Raw genomic sequence first — 19,987 nt, 5'->3', positions numbered from 1 at the left:
ACGCTATCAGCACTCGCCGCACTCTGTCCCCATCGCAGATCGCTTTCAAGATAGGGCCCGTGCAGCCGCGCCAAACGCCACCGGACTACAGTTGATCACGGTTCATAATGGTTCGACGCAGATGGTTAAGGCACTAAAGAGCGATAATGGCTTATAATGATCGGAACGTCATCAGCGCACCTGGCGCCGCCACCTGCGTAGTTCGCTTGGGCCATCAATTCACCTTGCGCCGCCGTCCGCAGCAGTTCATGTCGCCGCAGCGCTGTCGTTTATACAGGTCAGATCAAGTTTCATAACATTGATAATGACACCGGGCTGCATGGAGATGAGCAAGTGGCACAATGCTTACGCATACTTGGACAACTCCCAGAGGAGTTTCCCCGTGACTTATCTTTTGCCTTAAAGGGCCCCTCACCAGGTTTGGCCATCTTTAGCGCAGCGTATACATGACATGCAGACATAATTGTCTGTACAAAGTATTATGGCACCGCGAAGACAGCTGAAATTTCAAAGCAAACGCCGCGCTCTTTCACTCTCGATACAGCGCGCTCCCAGCCAGAGCCATGGTCACACGCACACATTCCTCTTCGGTGTGCGGCGTTCAATTGGACATTATTGCTTTCGCATTCGCAACTCATAAGTGCTTAGGTGTCCTCAGATTTTTGTTTTCATGCCAGCTGTGCCCTCTTTCTCTCGCCCATTGGGAGTGTTCTCTGCCGTTTGTGATGTGACATGTTTGGAATGCAGCACACATGCTGCTCACAAAAGATTCTATGAGCTTGGCTTCGAATTTCAATCACAAGCTCTACACAATGCATAGTTCTAAATTAAATCTTGAATATAAATCTCAGAACTTGCGGTTGTGCTAGTTGGTAACTCATTATGGCAAAACAAATTAGATTTAAGACCCCCCAACACAGGTGTCTGGGGGGTCTTGTTGGAGTGATTGTGCGTGTTGGTGTATGTGGGTGTGTTTATTGCACTCTAATTTGTTTTACTATAATGAATATAAATATGGTTCTGGTCTGAATGTTCACGGGCATGTTTTACATACTTGTTCAATGCCATTACTCACCATGCTCAAGGGTGGCCTAGGGTCTTTTAAATAAATTAAGAATGCTCAAACAGGTAGATGCGTGCAAGCTTTATTTCATTTTTTTACTTCTAGCACATTCCATAAGAATGCATCAAAACATTTGGCACACTCCAATAAATTCTGCATGACTTGAACAAAGAAATCTGTTTAATCTGTTGCACGGTTTAAACATGCGTAAAAAAATATTGGCCCTTTCACGACATTAAAATATGCAGATGAGAAGGTATACCACACTTCAATGTGAGTGTGTCTACCGATGTTATTTAACTGTGATGGCCTCCCCCTTTCCTGGATTTTCCACTTCTATCTTGCAGTGGAGGTATGCTTCCTCCAGATGTTTGTAGAGCGAGTGAGAACGCCCATGACTGACAGCCAGCACAGCTTCAGCCTGTAAATTACACAAACAGACTTAGAACATAAATTATATCATTTACAACATTAAATTTTAACCTTTTTTCAGGCAACAGCCTCTATGTACTGGTCTCGACACAGTTTTGCAGGTGTCTGCATGTCCATAATTGAGATAATTGATCAAATCTGGCTCCATCACAATAAAAAGCATTGTCAAGGAAGCCATGCAAATACCTTTCGTGTTGCAAGCAGTTGCCCATAATAGAAAGTTATCTTGTGTGTAATAGAAAATATTGACAGGCAATGGTATGCATTATTACAAATAAATAAATTAATAAATAAATAAATAAATAAATAAATAAATACACATCGGAGCTGGAATTGGACATAGGCTCTCTTGATTCTACGACTGACGCTCAACTGACTGTGAAACAGGACATTCGGTACGTGATTGCACAGAGAGGACTTTTGCTTCGTGATGTGTCATACAATGTACCTGCGTCCCATTGAGCAATGCTGATGAACGACTGCACTGTTCAGCTGTAGGGCCAAAAGCCTTTGTACCAATGTCACTGTGCAAAATACGTGCTGTGTTTGCGAAACAGGCAATACAGAACTTAACGTACGCGCCTCTATTCCGTAACGATGAAACAATGAGAAATTGTATTCCATCACTTCTGGGACTACCCTAAGTCTCTAAAAAAAAGAAAAAAAGAGGCTGATTGCTCACAGGGAAACTTCTAAGACTATGGCAATTGATAATCAACTTACAGCATTCAAGATGTAAAAGTGTATCAGAGTTCAGGGAGATTATGAAAAGCGCATGGCTTGTACGTTATAAGCATCCACGAATAACACATGCCAGATACGTATAACTTAGCTTTCTTGCGTACGGCTATATACTTCACGACGGCTGCTAAGATATCATTGAGCGGTTGTTAATTGACTTTACTTTCGCTTAATCAACTCACGTTCATAAGCCTATATGCAGGAAAGAGAACAATTGTTTGGCTTAATTCAACTGAATAATTGTTATTCGTGCTTTTTCGCACAATGAAAATCGCTACCAGTGTTTCATAACTGACGCCATTGAACTACAGAATGACCTAGGCGGCGCCAAAGGTTGCGGACCGGACCGGTAGGTGGTTTGAAAAAAAGTGCCACGTTAACTACGAAGTATTTCAACTCGGCGCTCACTCACACACATACACACACGCACATGCGCACACACACAATTACAGAATAGGAGTTACAGCTATTAACTCATAAATTACGTGCACTTGGAAACTAACGCACGTGCGAAAACACAAAAAAAAAAACTTTGGCACGGCACGAAGAGCCAATAAAAAGTTCAGCGACTCAATTAAAAAAAAGAAAAAATATATCCACAGTTATAGGTGCTCTGTGTTGAACTGAATGAAGAGTCTGGCTATGCAAAGGGAATTAAAATCGCCATGCAACTTCACCTACCAAAATAAGGAAAGCGGAAACAATCACCTCGCAAGAACGACGTGCTTAGAAGGGGCTAAATCCTTTCTCCCGATGTTATGGAGCCACTGCTTCCGGTGCACGACATTCCGTTCTTCCCGGGGGATAGAAAATAATGCTAGCCCTTTCTCTGACCTGCTGCTGCATTTAAACGCACAGCAGCAAGGCATTTCCACGGAGAACGAAGCCCAGATTCCTACGGAACCACGGGAAAACTTAGGAAACGCACGCTCGGAGCGGCGGGGCGACCACCGCTTGGAAGGCGCATGGCGGGCGGGAGGAACTAAAAGCGCGCGAAAGAATGTTTCACTCCGTTTTCGTGACTTCAGGGTTACCTGACAAGGTCATATCGCGCGCCACAGCCATTCAGCGTGGCAGATGCGCCGGCTCCGCGAAAGAGGGGGAGAAAAAGAGGAGGAGGTTAACAGCGCCGGCGAGGGTGTCGCGGTGTAGATCAAAGAGTGCCACTACTTTCCAACATCAAGGGGTTTTAGCCATTGGGCGCTCGCTGCGCCCTCTGTATGACGTCACACCCTGCGCTCCGCAGCTGTGATAACCGGGAGTATAGAAGGGGAGAGCTCGCGTTGCCGCAGCCATAGTTGAGGGGCAGTATGGATGGTGAGAAGTCGGCCAGCCTGAAGGAGGCCAGGGATCGCCGTAGAAATGAAGCGGAACTTTGATGAGTCTAACTACGCCATTTATGATGTCGCCACAAAAGCCCATTACTTTACGGATCATAGAAGCGTATTCATTGGTGTGAAAAATACAGTTTTACCCGTTGGTTGACCACAATGTCTCTCCTTTCTTAGTCTAGTGGGAAACCACTAAGTTTAACCCTTTGTGGTCCGTTGTCGGGCAGGGCCCGACAACGCAACACGGCCGTAGCGGTCCACTGTCGGGCACCGCCCGACAAGGGTGTTCGGGAGTTAAATTTCGCGGTTTTTCTCACTGCGATTCTTGCGCATTCTTTGTATACATGATGCGCCATCTCTTGAGGGATAAGTAAACTTTGTTTGTTGAAGTTTACTTCTTTTTGCACTAGGGTTCAGCACAATGTTCAGCATGGCTTCTGGATACCAGAGCGTTCTCATTGCGCGCGGAACCGCACCTTCGCGCGGTTCGCTGAGAAGCATGACCTCTTTTTCACCGCGTGCGTTTTACGGTGGTGCATTTAGTGAAAGCGATGATGACTTCAGTGAGGAAGAGAATTACGTGCCTCCATCAGATAGTGATGACAGTGATTCGGCAGAAGCGAGTGACGAAGACGACGGCGGCGGAGACATTTTGTCGAAAGACAATGAAATGGTGGCGAAAGCTTTTTTTTTCTGGCTTCTAGAGGTTTCCATTGTCAATAGCTTTATTTTGAGGCACACACAGCTGCAGAATAATGGTGAGAAAGCTACAGCTACACCTGCAGTACCGCCGTAACCTCATCCAACAGCTGGTGGGTGACGTGAGGGCTAGAGACAAAAAGCGGGGCCCGTCTGCGCGGAAGGAGTGCGAGGAAAGGCTAGATGGGAGGAGCCATTTCATCTGCAAGCTCCCAGGTCGAAATAGCAAAGACTGTGCTGTTTGTGGCGATCGAAAAACAAACGGAGGCAGGAGGGAAACTGTGTTTTTCAGCAAAACCTGCAGTAACCCTGGCCTGCACCCGGGAGAATGCTTCGAGCGGTATCACACGCTGCTCAAATATCGGTAGAGGAGTTGCCTGCAGAATGCAAGAGAAAAAATGAATATCCTGTTAGTTTTTCTTCCACAGTTTGTGTTTTTCTTCGTGGTGCCACAAACTGGCAAAATAGTTTCGGACCAGGACAGCTGGAAAGCGGGTAAAAGTTTCGGACCGCAAAGGGTTAATAACAACATGTCCAACTACAAGCGAAGCCTAAGCACAGCCGGGGGTCTGTAGCTATCGCTACTCAACTAGGTTTAACCAGAGCTAAACCACAGCCAATTTTTTTCACGGGCTTGGGCGGACTCGGGTTTTTTGACGCGGGCCCGGGCCAGACTTGGACTTTCTGGTGGAGTGCATGTAACGTGCAGCGAGTTATCCCCTCGCGCGTCTCGACTCTGAAAAATCTGTTGCCCCGGCACAGCTGGAAGCTAGCAGTGCTACTCCCTGTGTACTTCCCTTTTCTTCTTCCGTCGTATTTTGCGCTGTTTGAACAGAATGACTCTCCAGCAGCACAATCATTCAGAATAACGACGTACAGTCCTCACTTGCATCGGTCACTCACCTTTGAGACTTCAATAGTGCTGTTATGCGTTACATTCGAATGCAAACGACTATTTGGTGTCGTACAGTATATCAAACACTTGTACATATATATATATGGTTTTGCCTGCCATTAATATTATTTCTGTGAATGAGAATTCTATGTGCAGTATTTACTAATAAGTGTGTTACTGCAAACACATGCACTTATTCGGGGTCGGGAGTTCTCACTTTTTCAATTTGTGCATTTAGAATATTTATTTCTTCCCTTGCACAAATATCATGAATATATATGTCTCTGTACCCTTTCATTTATTTACCTAGAAATACATTGGTCATTCTTCGCGCCACGCAGTTAATAAACCTGGTTTATTTCACTCTAATGTTGTCTTCGATCATTGTCCCTGATCAATATCCACCAACAAGAAGCGCGCGTAAAATGACACAATATCAATAATAACATTTTCTTATGTAGCTTCATGTTGCAGAGATATCAGTTACTTTTAGAAGACAGTGGTAAAAACAGCAGTTCACCTGGCTAAAACTGCATTTGGTACCGGCCGTCAAGAATCATGGGCGTACTAAAGCAACTAAAACATCTAAAAAAAAAATGTACTGCATAGACGTTCTGCGACAAAAACTGGGCGTCCGCCAGCGTCCGCGTAGCAAACTATATATGCGAAATATATTAGTGTTCCCCGTAGAGCGCAGTTTCGCACATAACGTAGCAATGCTTGACGCTCAATGTCTTTTTCGGTCTCGGGCCAGGTTCGGGCCGGTTTCGAGCCGGGCTCGGGCCTTAGGTAAAGGGGTGGCGGGCTGGGCCGGGCTGGTAACATAGATTATTTCCGCTCGGGCCAGGCCCGGGTCTCGTCATAAAACTTTTGGTCGGGCTCGGGCGGGCAGCCCAACGTAAAACGGGCCCGGGATGAAAAAATTGGCCCGTGCAGTGCTCTAATCCATACCATTAGAAATAATTTAGTTGGCTACCTCCTTCTCTTTAAATATATAATAAAGTTTGTCCTGTGTATATATTTAAATATATTTTGCCTGTGCATGATGTTCACAGTGGAAATGTTGAAATTTTCACCTCCCCTCCCCCAGTGCCATGCGCGACGGAAGGCGTAGCGTTTCCTCCCTTGCGCACGCGAGATTGAGCCATTGTCTGCTCACCGTCGCTCGCTTTCACTCGCACACACAATGTACGACGCGCGAGGATGATCTTATCACGTGACAAACCCGGTACGTCTGTATCTCAAACAAAACCTGTAGCTACTGCAAAGGAGGTCAACCCGGCGTGCCTCTGCCTACCTTCCTCTTCCGCGATGCTTCGCCTCGTTTCTCCTTCCCCCTTGGCTCAACATCACCTAGGCTTTCCTCTAGGTGGCGTTACTTTGCCTCGCGCACTAGAGTTACTGCAAATGCTCCCTACGGGAACAGAGTTGTGCATAGGTCCGCCATCTTGCCCGCCAATGCATCCGTGTTAAGCAGAAAAGCCACTCCTCTTCAATGCAGGATACGATGTGGCTCAGCTAGCTCAGCTGCCGAGCGTGCTTGCTCCTTCATTCCGAGAAGGCCAGGTGGTGCGGCGGGCGGCAGTGCAGGCCATAGAAACTCTATCGTGCAGGCACAGCCATGAAGTTGGCTTTTCCTCAAAATGATGCTTTTTGCGCATGTGAGCAGATTTGGCGAATAGGGGCGCGAGCAGCAAGTTCAATCAGATGCGCAACTCTGCTCCCCAAGGGGAGCATATAGAGTAGCTCTGTCGCGCTCAGCGCGCTCCTTCGTACTTTCCCCGGCGTGCGATTCTCTTCTCTAGGTGCCTGCCTCCTCTGCTTCCTTCGCGGCTTCGAACACATTCACCGATTGCGCGAGCTGGCCAAATACAGATGAGGTAGCTGCCGCTGGTGCTTCTAACGCGCTTGTCCTCCTATGGTCAGGATTTTAAGAAATACAGCAAAAGTATAAATTAAATGCCGCGCACGTCCGCTCCTACAATGATGCAATAAGCTTTTAGCCACAATAAAATTTTTAGTGAAAAGGTAAAGGCAACTCAAAAGAACCCTCAAATGATGTGAGTAACAGAACCCTGGTAATGACACTTTCGGGGGGAGGGAGGGGGAGGGACTTCGGAGGGGTCTTGGGCCACGGAGCCCCCCGCCGCTGTAGCTGAATGGAAAATTGATGCAATAAAGGCGAAGATGAATGAAGCAACGGAAATTGTTCCGTGTGACAATATGGTTGCACATGGGCACTACTCTGGCGTGCCACCAATTTATATTTCATGGAGTTGAAAGATTACCAGGTGCAAAAGAACGTGTCTGTGAGACATATATAGTCGAACCTCGATATAACGAATTATCGGATATAACAAAGTAAGTTTATAGTTTGGTTAGCCATGCATTTCAATGGAGTATTCTACTGCTATAACGAAATCGAAAATGTGGTATCCAACTTGGTATCTGTTAAACCGAAGCGATGTTTTGTTTGCAGGTGCCTCGAAATATATATTCTGGTAACAAAAATGTCAAATACAGTCATCGACCAATTTTTCCAGCGCTCGATTTTTCGGACTTGCCTGCCTTGCCCACCTGCCTACCACCTACCCTAGAATCAGAATAAGTTTTATTGTGATGATTAGAAAGATTACAGGATGTTAATATACAGAAGGAGGTTCCAAATTCAAGACTGCAATGGGACCTTCTTTCTAAACTAAACATAATAAATTCAGAATGATAATAAGCAAAATTTCGGATGCCATACGTTTCGGGCATGAACCGCACACGCGATGCCGCAAACACGGCGGCCACGAACAAAGCTGCCGTCATCTTGACTGGCATGAAACCGCAACTTTGGCTGCCAACTTACGACGAAACGGTGCGGCCTAAACCGTGCGACCAGCAGAGTGGCTGGTGACAAGATGTCGCGGGAAGCTCGCCGTCAATATGTTCGCGTGCTTATCTGTGCCGATCTTGCGCGTTAACACTGATCGCACGGTTGCGTATTCGCAGCGATGCTGAGCGCACGCAGGTACCATATTTTTGGGCATATAACTCAGACCAAAGATTAGAAAAATTTTGCAGTAAAGTCAGGGTCCGGATTATATGCAAAATGTTGCCTTGAGGTGTGGCTTCAGGGCAGTGGGCAGGGTGGTGACGTGAAGCCACACTTCACAGCAAGATTCTCCGCGGTGTAAAGTTTCGTTATCTCCTGGGAAACCCCACCTGCGCATGTTGGGACTGGAATCCTTCTTTCATGGTCTCCCTTTTTCCTCCTCTTCCCGGATTGCCATTTCGCACTTACACTGTGTTAGCAGCTGGCGAATAGAGCACGCGGCACCAGCAAACCAGAACTCGGATCACGAGAGCTGCACTTGATGGCAGTCCTTACAGTGTAGAAGATTATCAGCGTCGCCAAAGAGGTGGGGAACCGAATTTCGAATGTACAACTTTGACATACAGGTATAGCAAGCTCATTACAGTAATTAAATAACGCAAATAAGTGAGCGCTGGGAAACTGCAAGAAATATGAAATGCCTTGCATTTATAGATGGTACTGCCACGCTTGTCTGGGGAAAGCAGTTCAAGGGCATGTGGACTGAGCGATCTCAAATCATGGCCGGTCTAGAGTATGTGTACACAGTCTCTTTACACAGCCTGAGCAGGCACCGCGAGTGCAATAGACTTGTTTCTACACAGCCAAGACGGGCGAGCTCCGCGAGAGGGCATTGCGAGCCAACTCAGCCGGTCTTCAGTGAGCGGAGCGCTTTCTGAAAGCGTACTGTGTAATGCGGACAAGCTGTGCCCAGATTGACCCAGCCTTTGCTCCTGTTACCCCCTCGGGTGGTATGAAGCGGCGAGGTAGTGCAAGCGCGCGCATGTTGGGACAGTCTGGCTTTCTCGCTATGTACAAATGCTTCAAGGAGCTTGTCGCGTGAAGAATCGCGCGAGGAATCTGTGCAGCTGCCGGACGCAGCACGCTTCAAACCAGGCCTACATTCCACAGTGAGTTCCGGCAACATACTTTTTGTGCCTGACGTTCAGCGCCTCTCGTGGTGCTTTTGGACAGCACGCCCATCATGTATTGTTGTGTGCCATTTTGCAAGTCGCGGTCTGGAATGACTGCCGGCGTGTTGTTTCATTGTTGATGAGAACTATACAGGGTGTTTTAACGAATACTTTCAAAAAATTTTTAAAGGTTGCCTGTGGCAGATAACACAATTCTAGTTCATGAGCTGGTCTACTCGAAGAGTTGGACTTTCCTTGCAAAAAAATGAAAAGTATAATCGACTAATTAACAAAAATTCACTCATTCAGTTTTTTACTAATCGTCTTATGGCCCATATTGCAATTTACAAATTCTAGCCGTGGAGTTCGCAAGGCGATCCACTTGGAACAAATTCTCAGGATGACACCAGTTTCGAAATATTAATTGCCAAACTTTGCGGAGAAATGCATTGGCGTTCCACTTACTTTTGTGCTTCAATGCATGAAACAACATTTTTTAAGAAAGTAAGTGGAACCTAGACTGGCCGTGTTCAAATCACAATTGCATCGAATATATACGTCCATTCTTATAGAGCACCTTTCCTTTGTGGACACTGTCGCCATAAAAATAACTTTCATTCAAGCACACTGAATGGAAAATTGTAACCCTATACATCTGCCATCCCTATGCAAAGGCAGGACAGCTGCGCTGGGGACACTGACCCGTGATTGGAAATATCAAAGCATTAAGGTAGCTTGATTTCTTGCAATTTCTTTGTGCTTTACCAGATCCTAGGTGGTGGTTCTACTTATTTTGTGTGAAATAATAATTTCAATTGTGCTTTGACAACATTTGTTTGTACAGTTAAACCTGCTTATAACGAGCCTCCATATAAAGAATTCCTGAATATAACGAAGTTTTTCGATTCCCCGCCGTTACTCCATAGAAGCACATGTATTTGAGACCTCTGCAGCGGGAAACGCCCTCGATATAACGAATTTCCCCCTCCGACCACCTAGAGATTTCGCCCCAAATTTTGCCATTTTTGCGCGAGCAGCAACCGGAAGCACCTTCTCCCCGCGATGGAATGCGAAGCGAGCGCACGTGTGCGTGCGTGCGTGTGCGAGGGGGCCCTGCATCCATCGACCCGGCGATCTTGCCGCCGCTGCCGTGAGCTTTCCCCCTGCCTTCATTCAAATCTGATCCTGCCGCTTGCTGCAGCTGGCCTAGCCCGCCAAGCCGGCACTCTCTCCTTTTCCAGCTGATGTTGCCGACGCGCCGGTACACGCTGTGGCACATCAGACTCGATGAGCGCGGACACGCGCTGTCAAACGCTCGCGGCGTGTGGAAGCGCTGCTGGAGAAGCGAGCGAAGTGACCTTCGTGCTGATGCCTATCGCTTCAACGCAAACTGAGCGCCGAGAACACACAACACGCAGAAAGCTACTAGCCGCCGACTGACCTACACTGGTAGACACTGCCCCAACGCAGATCGCTTTCAAGATACGGCCTCGCGACCGCGCGCCGCCCCGCTATCCCTCCCCTCCCCTCCCCCCCCCCCTCCCCCCCCGCTCCCTCGCCGGTGCCTCGAGCGCAACGGAAGAAGACGCGCTTGCTCCCTGCTTTTCTTGCGCGCGCGACATTTAGACGCGGTCGTCGGCTCCCCTCGCACGTTTTCACTCGCACATACAGCATGCATACGGCGCGCGGCGACTGCGTTATCGCCCTTGTACTTTAGGGTACGGCCACGCTAGCGGCAAAAACACGCAGCAAAAACGCGCGTCAGAAACGCGCGGCAACGCGTCATGCCGCGCGCGGCAAAAGCGGCAGGAATCGGGGGTCTTGCGGCGTGCCACGCGAAATGGGTTCTGCGGCAAATGCCGCGTGCCGCGAGATGAAGAACCAATCAAGAGCGACGAGGGTGAGGTCACGGAGCCATCACAACCGCAACGCCGCCGGTCCGCGCCGGGTTTTCAATCGACGATCGTCTCTCGCATGAAACAACGAGCGCTCGCGGTGTTGCTCGCCCGTTCGGAGAGCGCGGGAGATCTTATCGCGCTGCCGCGCGGCGAGACGCGCGTGCCCCGGTGGCCTCGCGGCAAGACGCTGACGCGCGGCAACTTGCCGCTCGCTGCATGACGCGCGCGTTTTGTGCCGCTAGCGTGGCCGTACCCTTATATACGGAATATCTATGAGCCAAAACCAATTTTAGGGCCACAACGCGTCAAGGACACCATCTTTATATAGCAAATACGGATCTCAAGGGCCATACTTTTGCTGGCGGAAACCGAAAATACGTCATAGTTGTCGCCCCCGGCACTTTGGGCGGCCAATGCCATCGTCAAGCCACCAAGCCAAGAGACATAAAAAGTCAAAATGGCCTCTCGGGCCGGCGCGGGGTGGCAGTTCGCAACGTATGATGCGGGAACGGTCCCACAGTTGCGACGCAACAGCGGGGTTACCAATGCATTGAGTTCTAAGGGAGCTGTGCCGGGACCGGTCGAAAACGACGTAACAGCCGGGAAAACGCAGCCCCCGGGAACGTAACAGCGAGGTTCTACTGTAACACTATACGACGCTACGACGCCATCGTGACGCTCGCTCTTCGTTTCCGATGCCTCGCGCTTGTGCGAAACGACACGCGTCCACGCATCCGGTACCTGGTGTGACATTCCGAGGATGAGTGCTTCGACGAAAACGGAAAACGGGTGCGCGTTGCAATTGAGGGCACGTTAGAGTCGAGTAAATACGGTAAACGTTTATTTTTCGAATTTTCGTGCCGAACCTGCATATAACGAAATCCTCTTTATAAAGAAGTTTTTCGGGAATTTGTCAATTTCGTTATATCCAGGTTTAACTGTATACATAATGTTTTGCAACTCAAATATTTTGCCCTAGGAACACCAGTTTCTCGCAGTGCCTTACTGGTGGCATCATTGCTGACCATGGTTTCCTTAATGTCGTGCGGTACAGAAAATGCACTGCCACAATCTAGAACACCACAGCGGGGCTGCAAAACAGGTACTATATAGTATGTGGCAAAGTGCAGAAGAATGTATCGCAGCAGGACATGCGTCCTCACACCCATCACATGTGTGGTAAAGACTGCAGTGTCAGCCACATTTACCACAATAGTACATGCATATGACGCGCATGGACATAATTAAATTAATGCTGCAGAACAAAATTACCTCACCAAACAAGAGGAAAAAATAATACATGAGTTGCAATGAAACTAAGAACCAGAAATGAGAAAAGTAAGCCGAATAGCTACTTTCACTAAACTGAAGTTCATTATGTTGGCTATGTTCAACATTACTACTGGCAATGACGTTTTGCCGTGCCACTCTCAACATAAGTGCGCTGAACTCTCACTGCAATGACTACATCTCACTTACCCGCTGATGTAAACATGACAGCAGTAACGTATCAGTAATTATCATGAAGGTATTTTAACATGATAGCGTTAACGGCCCTGTGTCGCAGAAACTCCGGTGTCAGCGTCGTTGCCTGTCAGCTAAAATTTCCGTATATATTTAGATATATATGGGTTATATTGCCACACCATTTTACCACTAAAGTTGCTCATACCTTGTCTTACATTCTTGACAAAGTCATTCCTTGGAATTTTGAGAATGACAGCCCACAAACAAATGCCATGAAACAAAACACCGACAGCGCATGCCCTTTATGTTAAAGCTTCTCAGACTGACATATTAAAAGTGCAAAACAATAACAGAAACCTGAAAATGATGCAATTTTTTTGGCATGGCTGTGCACTACCTCCGGGATTGACCCACGCAAGAGGCCGCATTTCTACCAGAAAGCTTGCCTTCATGCATAGCGTTCGCCACAAGCGTTTCCCGGTAAACATTATGGTTACATAAGCTGCAGTTGACGGGAAGCGTGAGAAGCAGTCAGGAATCTTTGAATGTTATCGCGCTTTGCGCTCCGCTCTTAAAGGCATAGCTTAAGTCCTCCAAGTTTTTTGCATCTTTTTCAGAGAGATGAGTTGTGCAATGCAGTAATGCTTTCAACTAACTCATTACACTTGATCACAGCTCAAAAATGTCTCGGCCAGAGAATACAATTTTTGATGCTCTTTCGCATACATATCAATGTTATTACGTCTATGCTAACTCTCCAGCACATTCATGACATTTTCTATTTCCCATCCTGTACACATTTCTAGCTCCTAACTTATGCTTTTCTTGAGATTAACTCCTGGCACAAATGATGAGGCAGTTGTAGGGCGCACCACGTGGCAAGCAAGGAGTGAGAATTTAGCAGTGGGGCAGATAACTACCTATCAGAGCAACATTTGCTCAGGCATCCTGATTGGCGACGTAAGCGGTCCTTGACAACGGGCCCCTCACCAGGTCTGGCCATTTTGAGCTGGCAAGCGCAGTGCATACAATGCGTGCTAACAATCGTGTCTGCTAAGTATTACATTACTACACGCCACGGAAAGAGCTTAAATTTCAAACCAAGTGTCGCTTGCCCTTCTCCTCGCTGGCGCCGTACTCCCAGCCAGAGAGTGGCATTAATATCGCAAGTGCGCTACGCACATCGCCGTGCTGTGACGTAACTCTCAGTGACACGTGACTTTGAGAAGTATTCAAGGCAACATCTATTATTTGTTTATTCTGTTGCTTTAATAGACGAATTAAAGTTTAGTGAAATAATAAAACATCCAAACCGAATGTCTGCATTTTTCGTTTTACTTTGTACCATAGCAAGAGTGATGTACTTCCGTTTCGTCTGCTTGTTCCCAAGTCGTGCAGTTGGGCACGCATAAAACGAAAATATGTCATTTTCTACCATGTTCCAGCGCGCGATCATGCCCTGTGATCCGCTTGTGTGTGCCTCAGTGTTCGTGTAGCACTGAATTATACTGCTAGTCAGGTGTTCTCGAGCACAGCGCGTGAAACGAGACAAATGCAATAGCTTGCGCACAACACAGTCAAAGGCATCGCGCCGCGTAGCCAGAAAGCGAGGGGGGAAAAAATAAAATAAAAAACGAAGGCGGGGCCCGTGCCGTATGCGTCACGTGATCCTCCAGCTCCAGTATAGGAGAACGCAGGGAAGGAATTTCGCTTGCAGACGCTAGACGGGGCAAGTAGAGAGATTGTGTATGTTGGTGATGATACTCGCGTCTTAAAATCATGGTTTCACGGCACTGAAATATTTCTGTCTCGACTATTAATGAACCAATTTGAAAAATTATTGCGGTAGAATGCTTCTAGAGGGTCCATAACAACTTCTAGTGTATAACCGAAATTCGCTGTGTGGCCTTGTGAGGGGCCCTTTAAGGGCCTTGGAAATAAAAAAATAAAAAAATATATATACTTTTCATTTCTTTATCTACATATCATGACACACACGCTGGCAAAAAACTAGCTCAAAACTACATGTCATTGAGGAAAATAGAACTGCATTTATAGCGCTTAAAAATGCTCAGTTTCACCCCCAAACGCACTGAAAATGACCCGTTTTATGCTGTTTGCCATTCCAAAACCACATATCAGAGCCAGGCCATCTTGGTCTCGTTTGGAAGAGCATCACCCCGCTTGCTTTCCTGTCAAAAACGATTCTTCAATGCTGCTTCAGAAGAAAGCTACCTGGTTTTGTAGCTTGAAATGCATATTTTTGCGTTCTTATCAGTTTTTCCGGTCTTTCTCAAAAAGTATTTTTGCAAGTAGCAAATTTGGGAGCGGCACTGTCTCTCTGCTACTCATTCTTATAATTCTTATTTTTTTTTTTTTGTGAATGCTAGTCTTAGAGGGCAGAACCACTATAATATAGTGCTTTAGGACATGGCAACATTTTCAAATCCTGAAAAAAAATCTCCTACAAAACTTCAAACCTATATTGCTGCAACTTCAGAATTTCATAACTTTGTCTGAAATATAGATACAAACATTAAAATGCCAAGCTGCACTCTTTGGACATTCAGAAACATACCAGTTTAATTTTAGATCGCTTGCTGTAGTACTCTTTTTGCAGCTCACCTCCCGAATTTATAACTCAGAAAATTTTTCAGTTTTTATAGCAATGACATTGAAAAAAAAAAAGATAATTGCATATTTGAAATAAGCACACAAGAGTGAATATTTCCCGAAAATTTCAGGTTTCTAGAGTAAATAACAAAATTGTTTTTGGTGGAACCCATGTCACCCCCCCCTCCCCCCCTTCGTTTAAGGAGTTCTGAAACAATGTTGCACTGCAGAGGCTCATTAATGCACTGCATACAGCAGGGAAATTACAATCTCATGTCAAAAAACAGTGAAAAATTGCTTGCTCCTCTGCAATGTCGTCATGAAGCATCATCACAAGTAGCTGGACCCACCAACAGCTATTGGCTGCTTTTGTGATCATGAGAATGTTCTCAGTAATAGTATAATTGCCAATTTTGAGTTGAATAAATGAAAAATATATGTGCTTGCGAACTGAAAATGACAGAAAAATGATTTAATCCTTGCACTGACGGTCTACACACGATAATTGTGCGCAGCTGCGTAGCTGCATATGGTGCGCGTGGCCTCCAAGATAGTAGTAGCGTACTCTGCAGTGTAGTCTATCGCAGCTGCAACGGGGTGCCACGACGAGCCCTCTTGCCGCTGAGACACTCAACATTGGCCAGGGCGTTGCCCCCCTTGGCTTATCCCCTGTGTAGCTTCCAGCATGCCAGTGGAGATGAAAAAAGAGAGAAAGTCGCTCATCGGTGCGATGACTATGTCCAACTCCACTTATACTTGAAGATAAAAAAAAAAAAAAAAAAAAATGCGGCAGCAGATTTGTGAGGCGATGTAATATCAAGTGAAATCTCGTAGATACAATCTTCACGGGAACCGGAAAATAAAGCGTATCATCCAAAAATCGTATTATCCAACGTATTATCCAACCAAGTCGTATTAGCGCGAAAAGAAAAAGAAACGTATTATCCCGAAAAATGTATCAAGCAGAATCGTATCGAGATTCCACTGTAATAGTGAGGTCATTCTACAATTAGTTAGAAAAGTGTTTCAGGACCCTTTACTGTCATGGAGGCTTGCTAAGCCAGAGAACATATCATATTGATGTCTATGCCACAAGGTGTTGCAGTTTTTAAGTTATCTGACCACATAGCTCTTATATCGAATTAAAGAGCCTTCAAAGATTCACCAATAATACTTAGTTCAAGTTTTTCATAAAGGCATACAGAGAAGTCAAACGACACAACCATTTCATGTCTGAGCTTTTGTGTCAGTGTGTACTCCTTTATGAAATGAAACAAAACTGTACAGTATGCATGTAATATTTAAATAAAAAATTGAAATGCATTGCAGAATGACAGAGCACCTCACCTTCTCAAAGTACTCCATAGCCTTTTTTAGTTGTACTGTAATGTGGTAGAGCTTCGCTATGCTGTACAGCAGCACGCCATAAACAGGACTGTACAGCCCATAAGATTGTCTGCAAAACAGAACATTAACAATAGCTTATTTGCAAGCATTACTGAAACATTTATAAGCATTGTGCTTCCTCAGCAGCTGTATTTTGCTGTGCGTTATGATAATTTTCAATGACTAATTTGGTTATCTCTCTAATACTAAGCAAACATCCTTAGTGCTGTTTTTTGATTATGAATTTACAGACGTTAATTAATTAAAGAGCCGTTTTTTAACGTGTAAGCAACTTTGTACAAGACAATAGACTTATGCAAATGTCTCACAATCCTCACGTACATTACTCCTGGCAAGGAAAAGTGAAATAAATGTGACAAAGACTACAAAAGACAACAGTAGCATCCAGAGCCAGCAAAAATATGAAATATAGTTGCACACCAGTGCAGCCACTCAAGTCCTTGACATTTCTTTGAATACCAGGTATTAAGTGGGCAGCTGTTCCACATACTATAACTGACAATTCACAAAGTTACTTGAAGTCGGCTGCCCAGCAAGGACTCCCTTCGACTAAATGCCTCATTCACACCTTACCAGTGTTGCCATAATTTTTTGAAGCGTGTTTATAAAGTGAGATCAAAAAGTGGCTAAATTGTCGCTAAAACTTGGGAGTAAATTTTAGGTAATGTAGGCATTTTTGGAACACTATAATATATGCTAGTATGGCATAAATTATTTACTGAGGCATCTCATGTTTGTCTAGGAAGGAATAAACAGAAAATATTCCTCACATGAGTAAGGAATAAACCATTGATTTTCCAGTAGTATGTACTGGGCTATTACTTTACTATTATACTTACATGACAGCTGACAATGACAGTGACAGCTGAAATTTCGCGTTTCCCACAGATTGTGAGGTTCGATTTGCAGCACGATTCAAAAGAACGCAACCAATCTGATTTTCATAGCACACGAAGTCACTTGGTCTACATTATCTCTGAAAATTCTCTAGTTCTCAGCGCTTCTGAAAGGACAGCAAAATTCTGCAAAACGCACACGGTCACATGTCAACACGGTGATAAACACTGCATGACCTTTATGGAGGTCAAATACTACGTTTCTGTCCCTTGATCTACCTGAAGGCTCTTCACAGTACTGGTTAGTCCATATTCCATGCGATAAGGAAGCAGTGTGTTCAGACTCGTGTGAACAAGCCGAGCCGCTTCTATGTATACGCCTTTCTGCAATTGATCTATCTTATTATTCACCTGCTGCATACATAAAACCTCACCCCCAATAAAATTTTTTAAATTCCGCCAATTGAACTTATTTAATGAAAGTGCAGAACCTGGAGCTTAAGAACCATTCAAATCAGTGTAGAAACAAATTAAAAACATGCATTTTGTGAGCACATTGCTGTTCCTTTCCTAACTTCGATGTTGCTAAAATATTGCCAATTGTTCTGTCATGTCGCTAAAAAAAGTTGCTGGTCTAAAAGATTGTCGCTAAATTTAGCAACAACATCGCTAAAATGGCAACATTGCATGTTACCCAAGCATCTGTGATTTAAAAAAATAATAATAATAATAATAAAAAACCATAACAAAGCAAACAAACTAATGAGAGGAAAGGGCCATGCCAGCTTCTAAACCTTTTCAGCAACAGCTATGAGCTGTTTATGACTATCTTTAAGTTAAGTGCAATGGGCTGTTTTTTGGATAGGAACAATGCTTAATACTTTTATGCAGGTCAAATACTACGCTTCTGTCCCTTGGTCTACTTGAAGGCTCTTCGCAGTACTGGTTTGTCCAGATTCCATGCGATAAGGAAGCAGTGTGTTCAGACTCGCGTGAACATACTGTTTCCAGTAGGTCTTCAGCCCATTGGCGCAGCTGCAGGCGGGTTGTAGTATGCTGCATTGCTGTGACAGGGAAGGCATGTGGCAATGCTGACCCTGCTGGTCTAAGTTTCTTAGTGTGTATGAAAAGTACCGACATGATACTGACTATTTTTTTAAAGAGGCTGTGCAATACCTTTGAAGAAGAGATTGAATATGTCTGCTATAAAAAGGCATCACCTCCAGAATCTTTGCAATCAAAAAGTCGTGTAAGCAGATACCGTATCTATACGATTGTAGGTCGACCCATTTTTTTCAAATTTCACAATCCAATGTTGGGGGGTCGACTTAGAATCGAAGCCGAACCGTGTACCGCTAGTAGCGGCAAGAGAAACGAGAAATCAGGGGCGCTACGGTGTGGTTACAACTTTGCACCTACGTTTCCATGGTTACGGTAGAAGCGTAGCGTATTAATTTACCGTATTGCATACATTTTGATTGCGCGCACCACGAGCGCACGGCTCTTGTGGGAACATCGATCATGGAAGAGCCGCCGTTTGGGGGGTATTGGTAGTTGGCGGAAGAGCTTCCGTTAGGGGGGTATGGTAGTTGGCGGATGAGCCGTCGTTTGGGGGGTATTAGTAGTTGGCGGGAAAGCTTTTCTTTGAAATACGATTGTTTTCGACGGCCGCGCGCATCTTTCACTTCTGCTGTTGTGCTGAATCGTCGCGCCGGTCATGAGTGCCAAGAACTTTCGGCGCTCGTTCACAGCAGCGTTCAAACGGGCTGCTATCCTCCATGCCGAGGAAACTAACTGCGCAGCGGGACGCAAGTTTGGAGTCAGTGAACGTGTGGTACAGCAGTGGCGGCTTCAGCGCGAGGAAATTTGGCCTTCCTGGCTACTGTGAGCGGGTGGGTCCTCTCTGCGTGGGCGGCTGTACCGGGCGATGTCGTGGTGCGGTTGTTCGCAAAGTGTGGACTCGCACTTGATGACGATGTGCTGTGGGACTGCAGCAGCTATGACGACAGCAGTGCCAGTGAGGTCGACTCTAGTGACGATGAGTAGTCTTAGCAACCCCATCAATAAATTTCCCTTGTGTGAATGCACTCGCGTGGTTTTTCTCCCCCCCACCCTTTTTCTTTTTTTGAGACATGCAATTTTGGGGGGGTTGACCTACATTCGAATCGACTTACAATCGTGTAAATACGGTAAGCAAGCAGATATCATGCCCTTCTCGATGCCTTTGTGACCTTACCCTCCTTTCCATCATATGTACTGCACTTGATGATGTGCAGCTGTACCAGTACAGTACCAATATACAGTACTACCAGGATATGTGAGTAACTGTGCCTCATTTAAATTGAGTATAATTAATCGCAGCAGTGGCTACAGTGATAATATGTCTTCCTATTAGTACCTTGAAAGTCTAAAACTGATAAACAGAGCGCTTCTTGCTATACCACATTCACAGAAGTGGTGATTAGAGGCTGAATAGTAATTTTTTTCTACCTGTCCCTTTCATTCTCCCTTAGTTTTATAACAAAGTTGGTAGAAATGCCACCTGTGAACGAGACTTCTCGAGTGGAATAGGGCCTCACAGAGTGGCTGGCTTGGAGAAGTCTGAGAATGGT

The 19,987-nt window shown here is 45.7% G+C and overlaps 1 protein-coding gene across 3 annotated transcripts in view; it reads right to left on the bottom strand.

Moving 5' to 3' along the window:
* Positions 1-1,129: 1,129 nt before the first annotated feature.
* The window catches only part of LOC119436593 (histone-lysine N-methyltransferase SMYD3), a 44,883-nt gene continuing 26,025 nt past the window's right edge, over positions 1,130-19,987 (bottom strand). For all 3 annotated transcript variants that reach the window (XM_037703486.2, XM_037703490.2, XM_037703488.2), the window contains 2 exons: positions 16,480-16,588; positions 1,130-1,484 (listed from right to left, as the gene is read on the bottom strand). In XM_037703486.2, the coding sequence (XP_037559414.1) occupies positions 1,356-1,484; positions 16,480-16,588 (238 nt within the window). In that variant the 3' untranslated portion in view covers positions 1,130-1,355. The remainder of the gene's footprint in view (positions 1,485-16,479; positions 16,589-19,987) is intronic.

The sequence above is a fragment of the Dermacentor silvarum genome, chromosome 1, assembly GCF_013339745.2.
Source record: "Dermacentor silvarum isolate Dsil-2018 chromosome 1, BIME_Dsil_1.4, whole genome shotgun sequence".
NCBI classification, from domain to species: domain Eukaryota; kingdom Metazoa; phylum Arthropoda; class Arachnida; order Ixodida; family Ixodidae; genus Dermacentor; species Dermacentor silvarum.
The sequence above is the reverse complement of the archived record's forward strand: the minus strand, read 5'-3'. Positions and strand labels throughout refer to the sequence as shown.